This window comes from Primulina tabacum, chromosome 12 (assembly GCF_025594145.1).
Source record: "Primulina tabacum isolate GXHZ01 chromosome 12, ASM2559414v2, whole genome shotgun sequence".
Classification (NCBI taxonomy): Eukaryota; Viridiplantae; Streptophyta; class Magnoliopsida; order Lamiales; family Gesneriaceae; genus Primulina; species Primulina tabacum.
In genome coordinates this window covers 3,452,695-3,464,831 of record NC_134561.1, presented here as the reverse complement: position 1 = coordinate 3,464,831, position 12,137 = coordinate 3,452,695, and the positions used below count along the sequence as shown (strand labels likewise).

At 40.7% G+C, this 12,137-nt stretch overlaps 2 protein-coding genes across 2 annotated transcripts; both read left to right on the top strand.

Moving 5' to 3' along the window:
- The first annotated feature begins 2,385 nt into the window (after positions 1-2,385).
- On the top strand, positions 2,386-8,817 carry LOC142520147 (uncharacterized). The gene is made up of 4 exons (XM_075623148.1): positions 2,386-3,172; positions 3,317-3,568; positions 7,808-7,946; positions 8,280-8,817. The coding sequence occupies exons 1-4, from the start codon at positions 2,386-2,388 to the stop codon at positions 8,815-8,817; spliced, it is 1,716 nt and encodes a 571-aa protein (XP_075479263.1).
- Positions 8,818-8,861: 44 nt separating this feature from the next.
- On the top strand, positions 8,862-9,794 carry LOC142520146 (uncharacterized). Its single transcript, XM_075623147.1, has 2 exons — positions 8,862-8,959; positions 9,308-9,794. The coding sequence occupies exons 1-2, from the start codon at positions 8,862-8,864 to the stop codon at positions 9,792-9,794; spliced, it is 585 nt and encodes a 194-aa protein (XP_075479262.1).
- The last annotated feature ends 2,343 nt before the right edge of the window (positions 9,795-12,137 follow it).

Here is a 12,137-nt window from a genome sequence, read left to right as displayed (position 1 = left end):
GATACCCTTAGGCGTTTGTAATTCTTTTGTGATGCTGCTATATGACACCATTCTGCCAATTTTCTTTTGGGAAAAGAGGCTATTCGTGCCAACGTATCTGGATTGCCATGGACATATTCCCTTATAAGCATTTCTCTCCAGAGACTTGGCATTTTGGCGAAGAAAAGCTGCATAGCTATATTTTCTTCGACCCCTGAATTCCATCTATATTTAATGAATAACATAATATGTTCATCCACTAAACATATGTCGTGTAATTCAAGGCTATACAGAGCTTGAGTATATTTCTTCCTCTTCTCTGTATCTTGACTGTTAAAAAAATCTACCCCTATAAATTGTGCTTTAAATAGGGTAGCCATTTTTCCAGCTATCTCACTAAGAGATTCTCCAGCTAGGACTGACTCTTTGGTTTCTAATGAAGTTATGTCCCAAGCAATTTTAACTGATCCCATAAGACTCGTTTCTAGGAGTTTAATGAATCCTTCTCTGTTGAGATCAAGTGTTCCTTCGGCGATTCTCATAGCAGATGTCCAGTCGTCTATGATATCTTCTCTGTTTTTGTAATCAAGTAAATCAAGGTTAAGCATAACCCCATAAGGATATATAGGTTCTAAAACAGTTTTCCCATATGGAGATTTATGCATGTTGTTTTATTGTGCATGTTGTTTTCCCCATAAGGTTAAGCATCTCGAAATTTATGCATGTAGTTTTATTTTGCTCGATATGCCCCCACTTGCTGAGTATTCCCAAATACTCACCCCCGTTACAACCTTCCCAGATAAGCTTGAAGAAGAACTTGAGGAGGAAGAATCTGAGAAATTCTGGGGATGGTGAATGCTCAAGAATTTAGATTAAGTTTAGAGTTTATTATGTTATTCAGTTTTACGTTTCCGCATTAAACTCTGTTTTTTGAGAATTCGGTTTTGTAAAGACAATGGTTATTATCGTTTAAATTATGATTTATAAATTGGTTTCGGTTTACACTATACTACAAAGGCTTGTTGTTTCGATTGTGTGATTGTTAAACAACGACGGTGTCAATCCCGAGTCTCGGGGCGTGACATTTAAGTGGTATCAGAGCCGCCAGGTTCATAATCTGGTTTGGAAAAATGAGAAAAATTTTTATAAAAACAATTTTCGGTGGGATTTTTGAGTAAGGCCAATGCTATCCCCTCCGAAACAGCCCAACGAGTGGAAATCGCGAAATTCCTTCGTTTGGGCCTCCGAAACGTCGTTTTTTCCGTTTTAGGAAATATTCGTAGACACTATAACTTATCATAGGAAATTCCGAATTCGATTACGTCAATTGTTCTGGAATCCTCTCGACATATGCTTCGAACCCATGTGTCTATTTCCAAACTTTCCATTTTTGGAAAAAAATATATTTCTATATATTTCGAAAATTTCATGTATATTACATATTGCCCCTTGTTCTATATTGTCTCTTTCCGATTCTGAGCGTTTCCATTTTTGATTTTAGGAAATGGCTCCACGATCTCCCAGACGATTCCGTACTCGTGCCCAGGCTGCTATCCATCTGAAGCAGCTTGCCCTTGATTATCAGTCGCGCTAGCTGAAGCGACTTAGAGCCCGACTAGGAGGCGAGCGAGGTCGAGACCCTAGCCGCTAAAAAGAAGAGATTCGCGTTCAGTGGAACAAGTCGATCTATCAGGGAGAGTTGGTCAAAGGAGACAACATGGACCTGAGGGAGGTCATAGAGCAGAGCTTGTACCAAGAGGGAAAGCTGCGAGAGGATATGGATCGATATCGTAAGGAATTGGAGGAGGAGAGGCAGCAGAATGCCAGAGGCAAGAGGAGACTGGAAAATTCATGCGAGGCTATGAGCAGCCTTGTGAAGGTGACCCACGGTCTGACCTAACAGGTGGAAACTCTGAAGGACCAGGCCAAGCAGAAGAAACAGTACCATCTGCAGTATCACCAGCATTGGAATGACGAGATGGATGTGGCCGATGCGGAGATACAGGGACTTAAGGCACAGGTGGCACAGCTCACGGAAGAGAACGCCCAGCTCACCCATATGGTGGAGATACTTCAAGAGGAAGAGCCAGAAGAAGAACCGGAAGAGAGGAGCCGATATAGATAGATGAGCCTATAGCAGCAGTTGGGGATGGAGAGATAGACGACTAGAGTGCCTTGGTGACCTTTCTTTAGTACTAGGAGTTTATTTTCCCATTGTTGCTATATTATTTCAGTCATTACGATTTGTTTTCATTCAGTACTATTTGTTTCCATTCAGTATTCCTCTAAATTCAAAAATTAATAAAGTTATGTTTGTCTATTAATTTCAGTTGTTCCAGCATAACTTATTCATTCAAACCTATCGTTATGAACAACAAATTCTTAAAAACGTTTAAATTGTAGGAAATGGCCGGTAGACCTCCAAGGCAAAACCGCAACCCTCGCTACGCTAACAACAACAATGCCAACGAAGGAGGTAATGGACCACCACATGGGTTCAGCCTTAACCAAGCAGACCTAATGGCTATAGCCACGATCGTGGCGACGACACTGGAAGGGTTAGTAAACCCAAACGCCAATCAGCCACCACCACCTCCACCACAGCACGGAGTTAAGTTCCACTACGAATCACTTCGCAAGAACAGGTATCCAACCTTAAGTGGAGCTGCCGGCCCTGAAGTTAGCCAGAGCTGGCTGAAAAGCGTGGAGACTCGGCTGCGACTGTTGGAAGTCCTGGAGGCACTGAAAGCGGACGTGATAGTGCCTTTCCTGGAGGATAAAGCAGGCAAGTGGTGGGAAGCAATCTCGCCAGCCATGACAGCTGCAGGACCAATCACGTGGCAGCGTTTTAGAGAAGCTTTTCTGAAACAGTATTATCCAGCCGAGGTCAGACTTCAGAAAATGAGTGAGTTTGAAAATTTCAGTCAAGCTCCAGATATGTCAGTTGTGGAATACACCTCTCAGTTCAATGCCCTTGGATCATATGCTCCGGCAATCATGACGGATGAAGTGCTGAAATTGCACCGCTTTAAAAAAAGGGTTGAACAGCAGGATCCAATCAGCTCTAGCAGTCTACCAACCTGCCAACTTTTCACTGACATTTGTCGAAGAGAAGGGGAAAATAGGAACAAGCGACCCCTTAGCGGCCAACATTCTCAGGAAAAACCAATGTTCAAGAGGCCCAATCAGTCAGGTGGACCTCCCTCAGGGCAATCCCCCGTCACTAACTATCAATGACTCAAGCCATGTCCAACTTGTGGCTTCAGACACGCCGGGAAATGCCGAAGGGCCAGCGGTGTATGCTTTGGATGTGGAAAATTGGGCCACATAATTGCAGAGTGTCCTACCGCCGCCAACCGACCAGCAGGGCCGAACAGAGGAACTGGGCCAAATGCGGGAGCAGGCCCTAGTAAACCAAAGGAGGACAAACCTAACGCCATAGTCTTTGCCATGACTCAGGAAGAGGCAGACGACGCCAATGAAGTCGTGTCAGGTACCATACTTATTCAGCAAGTGCCTGCTTATGCATTATTTGAGTGTGGTGCTACCCATTCCTTTATGTCTAAAAGATTTGCTAAGAAGCAAGGATGTAAGCCCGAGAATTTAACTGAGCCCTTTCGGATAGCCACACATACAAGTAGGGTCGTTGAAACTCACGAAATTTATAGAGATTGTAAAATCAGTGTCAATAATTGGACTTTAGCGCCGACTTGATACAGTTGATCATGGTCGACTTCGACATCATCTAAGGGATGGATTGGTTAGCAAGAAACAACGCAATAGTAGATTGTAAGAGAAAGAGAGTCAAACTCCGAACCCCAGATCAGGAAGAAGTCGTGTTCCAAGGTAAATCCAAGGGACGGAAATCGCTGCTCTCCGCATCTAAATCTTGGAAAGTCATGAAATCCGGAGAAGACATCTACCTAGCAATGGTCAGTGAAATAAAGGAAGAAGTCGAGCTGAAACTGGAGGACATCCCGATAGTGAGAGAGTTCCCAGACGTTTTTCCAGAAGAACTCTCGGGGATAGTCCCGAACCGCGAAGTGGAGTTCGAGATCAATCTGGTTTCCGGTGCTGCACCGATCTCTAAAGCACCTTACAGAATGGCACCAGCCAAACTCAAGGAGCTAAAAGAACAAATCCAAGAATTGCTAGATAAGAGGCAAATTCGACCGAGCGTGTCCCCGTGGGGAGCTCCAGTACTCTTCGTGAAGAAGAAAGACGGGAGTATGAGATTGTGCATCAATTATAGAGAACTGAACAAGATCACAATCAAGAATAGGTACCCTCTACCCCGGATAGACGATTTGTTTGATCAGCTTAAAGGCGCCGCCGTCTTTTCTAAACTGGATCTGAGGACATGTTACCACCTGTTGCGTATTTTCACTACCGCAAGTGTACGGTGTCGAGTTTTAGTACTGGTTTGAGTACAGATATCGATACCACGAGGAGTAATTATTTAAAACTGTATATTAATTACCATAATTGACATAGTTCAACTTTATTTAGAGAATTCAAATAGATAGTTGAAAATCAATTCAAAACAAATAACGAATCAAAGAATTCTTAGCACGCAGTAGAAGTTCAATTAGTAGATCAATCTAGAGATATGATTTCGTCTGGTCTCCCCTATGCTAAATTAAAATTGACTAACATATTATTAAATCGCATCATGTTTACTAACCAAAAACTCGCAATTTCCTATTCCATTTTTCAAGTGATAAATAGAACTGTATTACCTATTATTTATTTTAATATGTCTATTCAAAATCACGTAACACGTAATAAATGCAAACAAGGTTCTCTTATGGATTCGTCAGAGTATACGTCTTTTGCACGTTATAAACGTCTAACGATGTGATTTCCACTGTCCTAATTTCAATCCCCTCTCTCGAGTGTTAGATCTTAATTATTTGATCAATCGAATTATGGCCAGTGATTCAAAAGCATTAACGACAAAAAATCACAAATAAACACGATGAATTAATTCAATGAAAATTCAAAACGTCAATAACATAGGTTCAACAAAGACTACGTCAATCTCTAGAAAATAAATTAGTTCATACTTGAATTTAAATCAATACAAAACCTGTTTGTAATCATTAAAAACGTAAAAGTAAAGAACCAAATTAGAAACGTGTTGAGGAAAGATGAAAGCGCGTCTCCGTGTCCAGATTTAGCGTCTTCTATCTCCATTTTTCGCGTTCCGTCTTCCGTGCTCTTACTTTTGCCCTCCTTTCTCGAGTGATATGTCGGCTGCTCTTCAAAGATTTCGACCCCTTTTTTAAGCCCACGACGAAACCTATTTAATTCTGAATATCGTACCGCGTGCATATGCGCGACCAAGACTCGCGCATATGCGCGCCTCTTTTTGTGCCGAGCTCCTTCTCCTCAAGCGCACATGCGCGCCCTTGCTCCACGCATATGCGCGGAGTCTTCTATTTTGAGCATCGGGAATTTCTTCAAGCGCGCATATGCGCGTCTTGTCCAGCGCATATGCGCGAGGTTCTCTTGTCTTGCCTTATGTATCACGCGCATATGCGCGCCCTGAGTGGCAATATTGTGGGGACCCGGACGCTAATTCATTTCTTAATCGTCTGTGGGAATAATTAAATCAATTATAATAAACAGGGTCTAAAATTTATTTTTTTTATACAACTATCAAGTGCGGAACGTAATGGAATTCATTCGAATATATACATCGAAACAAAGTACAAGTCTTGTACCATATACAGTCACTTAAAACTAAGGTTTAACAACTACAATTCAAGTGTTCAAACCCTATCTATAATCCAAGTCCGTAGTCTCCACTCTAATCACGATCTCTCTCTTCATCTCCTCGACCATGATCCTGTCCCACCTGTTGTCATGCACACATACAAACACGACAACAGCCGGATAACTCCGGTGAGAAATATCCCAGTATAAATCAACGATACATGCAATCATACAATCAATATAAAGCATGAAACAGATATCAGTAATATGTATCAAATCTGAAAACAAATTCAATATAAAACTGTCAATCAGACTCGTGACTCTACTTCTCAGACTAGACTCATTCCTAGTCTAGGGATCCCGATTTCCAGACGTTGGCATTCCATATCGAATATCAGTAATAGAAGAAACTCCGATTCTATTCAACATCGATATAACCAAACATCCGGTGTCTTGACCTATTCGTCACAGACTTTGGCATCTCCTCCCAATCACTATTCGGTGACATGTGCAATGGGTCAGTGACGATTCCATCACTATCAGACCCGTTTGTCACAAGACCAATCGTCTAATACATGCTTTCTATAAATCAATAGAACAAGCAACTCAATCTAAATCAATGCACACAATAACAATAAGTATGTAGTTTAGGGAAACTCAAGTATTTCACACTCGAGTCATTCTCCTGGTTCGGCATTGACTTATATCTTTCTTTAATAGCAGTTCTGACGACGTTCAAGTATGGAATTCGAAGTCTGTCAATACTCAATCTGGCAATGACAATATCAAGAAGTATAATATCAATATACTGCTCAAATCAATACCAAATCTGATCAATCTGAATCTAACTCAAAATCAATGGCATAACGGAACAATCTGAATATCCTTGTCAATACAATCAACAGATATCAATTACCACAACTCATAATCGATAACGGTACAAATATGATATCAATCTCAATCAAATCAACTCAGAAAATCATAACAATTTCATACGGTATCGTTCTTCAATCCGGTTTCGATTATACGATGTCTAACATGTCAAGAACATCATATATGAATGATATCCGATTCTGACCATATCATAATTTCAAGACATATCAAAACTTAATAAAACTTACGTCTTGCATGCTGAAGAAACGTGTCTTCTCTTGAACTTTGGTCGGCGCTCGGGGGTTGCAATGTACCGCTCGGGCGCGGAGTGTTCTGTCCAACTCTTTTCTTATTACACATTGGCGCTCGGGCGGTCACAGACTACCGCTCGGGCGCCGCATCTTCTGCCCAAAACATGTTCTTGTTGAACATTGGCGCTCGGGCGGTCACAGACTACCGCTCGGGCGCCAATAGTTCTGTCCAAAAATTGCACCCTTCCTATGCTTTGGCCAATCGAGTCTCGGAATAGCCCGTCTATAATTATATCAATTCAAAATCAATAATTTTAGATAATAGAATGCAAATCTCGGGCATTACACATATGCGCGGGTCTCACTGCCTTCAGTGCTTGGTTTGCTCACACTTCTTCTCCTAATCGCCATTTTAGTTCATTTTCACGCCTCTGTAGTAACCTTACCTGGATTCCTGCAATCACACCAAAAATAACAAAAACGCATAATTCTGCCCAAGAAAACTAACAATCTAAATGCATTATAAGGGTAATTTAAGTGCACAAATTGCACTTATCACCATTAGTTGAAGGTCAGGGCTGAAGATATCCCCAAAACAGCCTTTCGAACCAGATATGGACATTAATTCATAGTGATGCCTTTTGGTCTGATCAACGCACCGGCAGCATTCATGGATCTGATGAACAGAGTATTCAAGCCATTCCTGGATCAGTTCATAGTGGTATTCATCGACGATATCCTCGTCTATTCTCCTGACGAGGTGAGCCATGAAGAGCACCTTCACCTTGCTCTGCAAACCTAAGAGAGAATAAGCTCTATGTTAAGTTTAGCAAGTGTGAATTCTGGCTAAGGAGCGTGTCATTTCTAGGACACGTGATATCGAAAGAAGAGGTGGCCAGTGGACTCCAAGGAAAGTAGAGGCAATTACTGATGTGGCCGAGACCTAAGAATCGCCACCGACATCAGAAGCTTAATTGGATTGGCAGGTTACTACCGGAAGTTCGTCGAACGGTTCTCCTCGATAGCCGTGCCACTGACGAAGCTCACACAGAAGAATTCTAAATTCATCTGGAGTGAGGATTGCGAGAAGAGTTTCCTGACATTGAAAGAGAAACTCGCGTCCACGTAAGTGTTGATCCTGCCCGCAGAGAATAAAGATTTCACTATTTACAGTGACGCCTCTAAGGAAGGTCTAGGATGCGTACTAATGCAAGAAGGAAGAGTGATCGCCTACGCATCAAGGCACTTGAAACCGCACGAGCAGAACTACCCTACTCATGATCTGGAACTAGCAGCGGTTGTCTTCGCCTTAAAGATTTGGAGACACTACCTCTATGGTACTAAATGTGAAATCTTCACAGACCATCAGAGCCTCAAGTACTTGTTCACCCAAAAGGAGCTGAATATGAGGCAAAGATGATGGATCGAACTTCTGAAGGACTATGACTTGACCATAAGCTACCATCCGGGTAAAGCAAACAAAGTGGCTGATGCGCTAAGTCGGAAGGGCCCAGGCAAGGTAACTCTAGCTTCCCTCTCGGCCCAGCCATATCTGCAAGAGACCGTCAAGTTAAACCAAGATCGAGACCCGGTACTGACCAAACTTAAGGAGCAAGTCAGAGAAGGGAAGTCTCAGGATCATCAGATTGATGACGAGGGAATCTTATGGATGAAAAGAAGACCGTGTTTGCCCGACAGTGACAACCTTCGCCAAGAGATAATGGCAGAGGCGCACAAGTCAAAATTCTCAGTCCATCAAGGCAGTACGAAAATGTACAGGGATATCAAGAGTAATTTCTGGTGGAATGGCATGAAAAGAGATGTAGCTGAATTCGTCTCCAGATGTCAGGTATGCCAGCAGGTCAAAGCAGAACACCAGCGACCTGGAGGATTACTACAACCTCTGGAAATCCCCGAGTGGAAATGGGAGCATATTTCCATGGATTTTTTGGTAGGATTGCAAAAGTCTAGGCAAAGCCACGACGGTATATGGTGATCGTAGACAGACTCACGAAGACCGCACACTTCCTATCCGTCCGCATGAATTACAATCTCGACAAGTTGGCTTCACTGTACATGGACAACATTGTGAGGCTGCATGGAGTGCCAGTGAGCATCTTATCTGATAGAGATCCAAGGTTTGTCTCGCGCTTTTGGAAGAGCTTTCAAGAGGCCATGGGGACGAAAGTAACCCTAAGTACGGCCTAACATCCTCAAACCGATGGACAAACTGAGAAGACCATACAAACCTTAGAAGATATGCTGTGAGCATGCACCCTGAAATTTAGTAGCAACTGGAGCACTCATCTACCCTTAATTGAGTTTGCTTAACACCACAGCTATCACAGCAACAATTGTGGCACCATACGAAGCCCTTTATGGAAGGGAATGTCAATCACCACTTTATTGGGACGAAGTAGGAGAGAAGGCCGTGGCGGGACCTGAGCTAGTGCAGATGACCGTGGACAAGGTTAAAATCTTAAAAGAAGGCCTGTAGAGTTCAACGTGGGCGAGAAGGCTTATGTGAAAGTCTCGCCTATGAGAGGGGTTGTCCGATTCTGTAAGGCCGGGAAACTGAACCCTCGATATGTTGGACCATTCGAAATCTTGGAAAAGGTGGGCACCCTAGCATGCAGACTGGCACTGCCACCAAGCATGTCAAGAATCCACAACGTGTTCCATGTGTCCCAACTGAGAAGGTACATTCCAAACCCGAGTCACGTGTTGGAGGTAGAACCACTCTTGATCGAAGGAAACTTGGGAGAAGAACTGAAATACGAAGAGGTCCCCATCAGAATTGTGGACACTAAGGAACAAGTCCTTAGACGACGTATCATTCCCTACGTGACCACAGAGCGAGAAGCAACTTGGGAAGTTGAAGAGAATATGCGAAAGGAATATCCCTACCTATTTGGAGACCTAGCCAACTCCAGTTCTGAGGACGAAACTTCTCATAAGAAGGAAGGGATGTAAGAACCGATTTTTTTTCAAGGAAGTAATTAATAAGTTGTAAGGAAATTTGTAGAATTTGATTTTTTGTATAAAATAATAATAATAAGATATACACCTTGGGAAATTAATTGTTGAAAATAGTTTTGCCAAGTCAATAATAATACACAAGGCATGCATATTTTCGAATTTTTGGGGGGAGATATTGCAAGATTTGGGAGATATCATGCAAGGTTTAGGAGAATGATTGCATGGACATGGACAATTTCGAAATTTTGAGAATTTTGCCTAATATTGATAGCATACAAGCTTGAGTCAAAGAAGGGAAATAAATCCTTTTCTCCCTTGCACCATATTTCGAACCAATCTCAAGAGTGGGAATCAAGGATTTAAATCTCACGAATTAGGAAGAAAGATCATCAGCAATGGCAAGAAAATTGGAGTCAAATATTGTGAGATTTGAGGCAAAATTGGGCATGATTTAGCCACCATAATTAGCTACATTCCCCTCTCCTATAAATACCACATCAAAGCCTAGCACTCCCTACACAAAATTTTCGAAATCCCTAGCTGCAATTCTTGAAAATTCCAGCAGCTATCCTAGCCGAAACCTTGCTGAAAAATCATCCAAAGTTAGCCGGGATCGTGAGCCGAAGCTCTGCTCGAACGAGGAACGAGAAGTGATTCAATCCAGAGCCATTCGCCTACATTTTTAGCATTCCAAAACTACGGTAAGTGGGCTTGTTTGTAAAATTAAAATCTCGGTTTTATGCATATGTGATTTTTGGTTTTGGTTTAAAAACACGGTCGAGTACTATCCTGCTTCTATTCCTTTCGTGTATTGGTCATACGGTTTTAAGCACTGTGAGGAGTCGACTGTATATGGGTGGGAATCCCAACCAAGACGTACCCTTACGCGGTGGGGGATATAACCGCTATACGGCCTCGTCCCCTTAGAGGAGTAAAAATTAGAGACTGACGTCAGTAAACCATAGAAAGTAGATGAGTCGCAGTGCTTGATAAATATTATGCATGTGTTATGAAGTATGTATGCAAGTCATGAAAATCTCAAAATTTATGCATGTTGTTTTATTGTGCTCGATATGCCCCCACTTGCAGAGTATTCCCAAGAATCTGAGCAATTCTGGGGATGATGAATGCTCAAGAATTTAGATTAAGTTTAGATTTTATTATGTTATTCAGTTTTACGTTTCCGCATTAAACTCTGTTTTTTTGAGATTTAGGTTTTGTAAAGACAATGATTATTATCGTTTAAATTATGATTTATAAACTGGTTTCGGTTTACAATGTACTACAAAGGCTTGTTGTTTCGATTGTATGATTGTTAAATAACGCCGATGTCAATCCCGAATCTCGGGGCTTGAGACTTGTGACTAATAAATTAATTCATGCAACAAAATTAGTTTAAAAAATAAATAAATAAATAAATAAAGGTAAAAACTTGTGTGAAACGGTCTCATGGGTCGTATTTTGTGAGACGGATCTCTTATTTGGATCATCTATGAATAAGTATTACTTTTATGCTAAGAGAATATCGGTAGAATTGACATGTCTCACAGATAAAGATTCATTAGACCGTCTCATAAGAGACCTACATAAATAAATAAATGCATCATTTTTCACATCTATTAATAAATTTATTGTCCATGTGTGGATTTATCTGATCAAGTTAGGAATTTAATGTTAAAAAAATGTGGAGGAAAAAAATCTAATGTGAAAGTATCATTATTGTTTGTTTTGATTCAATTCGAGTTTTAGTTATTGGTGCTAAAATATAGAAAATTCAGAAACTTTGATGGAGAAAAGAATATTTTTTAAAACCGAATGTTTGTCGTTTTATCAAAAATTATAGCTGATAAGAACGGTATAACTCAAATATTTTCAATCGTACAACAACTCAAGCATCACATTTCGATTGTTCAACTAGCAAGGACAATTATTACACCACAACAATTTTTCTATCGATAATTACTCTATTTGCAACCAACGATGATCGAACTCGTGATCAGAGGAGTTTCTATTATAGGTTAATGCGTGAAAATTTAAATAGATTAGTTATATTGATTGTTGTGTAGAAGCTAACTATAATATAAATCAATATAAAATTTTGTGCTTGTCATAAATAAAAATTAAATCGTTTAATTGATCGACTACATATAATCATTAAGTGAGTTATATATATTATATATATATATATATATATATAAATCGAGTTTAGCTTTTTTGTATAATTATTGGTGAGGTTATTATTTAAAATAATAATATTAATAATACTAGAGATAAAAAGTTGAGATTAAATTAATATTAAAATAATATGTATATCATAACAGTCGATTTTTCATCATG

Bases quoted from the DNA above. Each gene is read 5' to 3' on its own strand.
- LOC142520147 (XM_075623148.1), top strand. From the start codon at position 2,386: ATGGCCGGTAGACCTCCAAGGCAAAACCGCAACCCTCGCTACGCTAAC. The intron at 3,173-3,316 runs GTGGACCTCCCT...ACATAATTGCAG, and splicing joins CAAGAGGCCCAATCAGTCAG to AGTGTCCTACCGCCGCCAAC. The intron at 3,569-7,807 runs GTAAGCCCGAGA...TTGGATTGGCAG, and splicing joins ATTTGCTAAGAAGCAAGGAT to GTTACTACCGGAAGTTCGTC.
- LOC142520146 (XM_075623147.1), top strand. From the start codon at position 8,862: ATGAATTACAATCTCGACAAGTTGGCTTCACTGTACATGGACAACATT. The intron at 8,960-9,307 runs GTTTGTCTCGCG...AAATCTTAAAAG, and splicing joins TTATCTGATAGAGATCCAAG to AAGGCCTGTAGAGTTCAACG.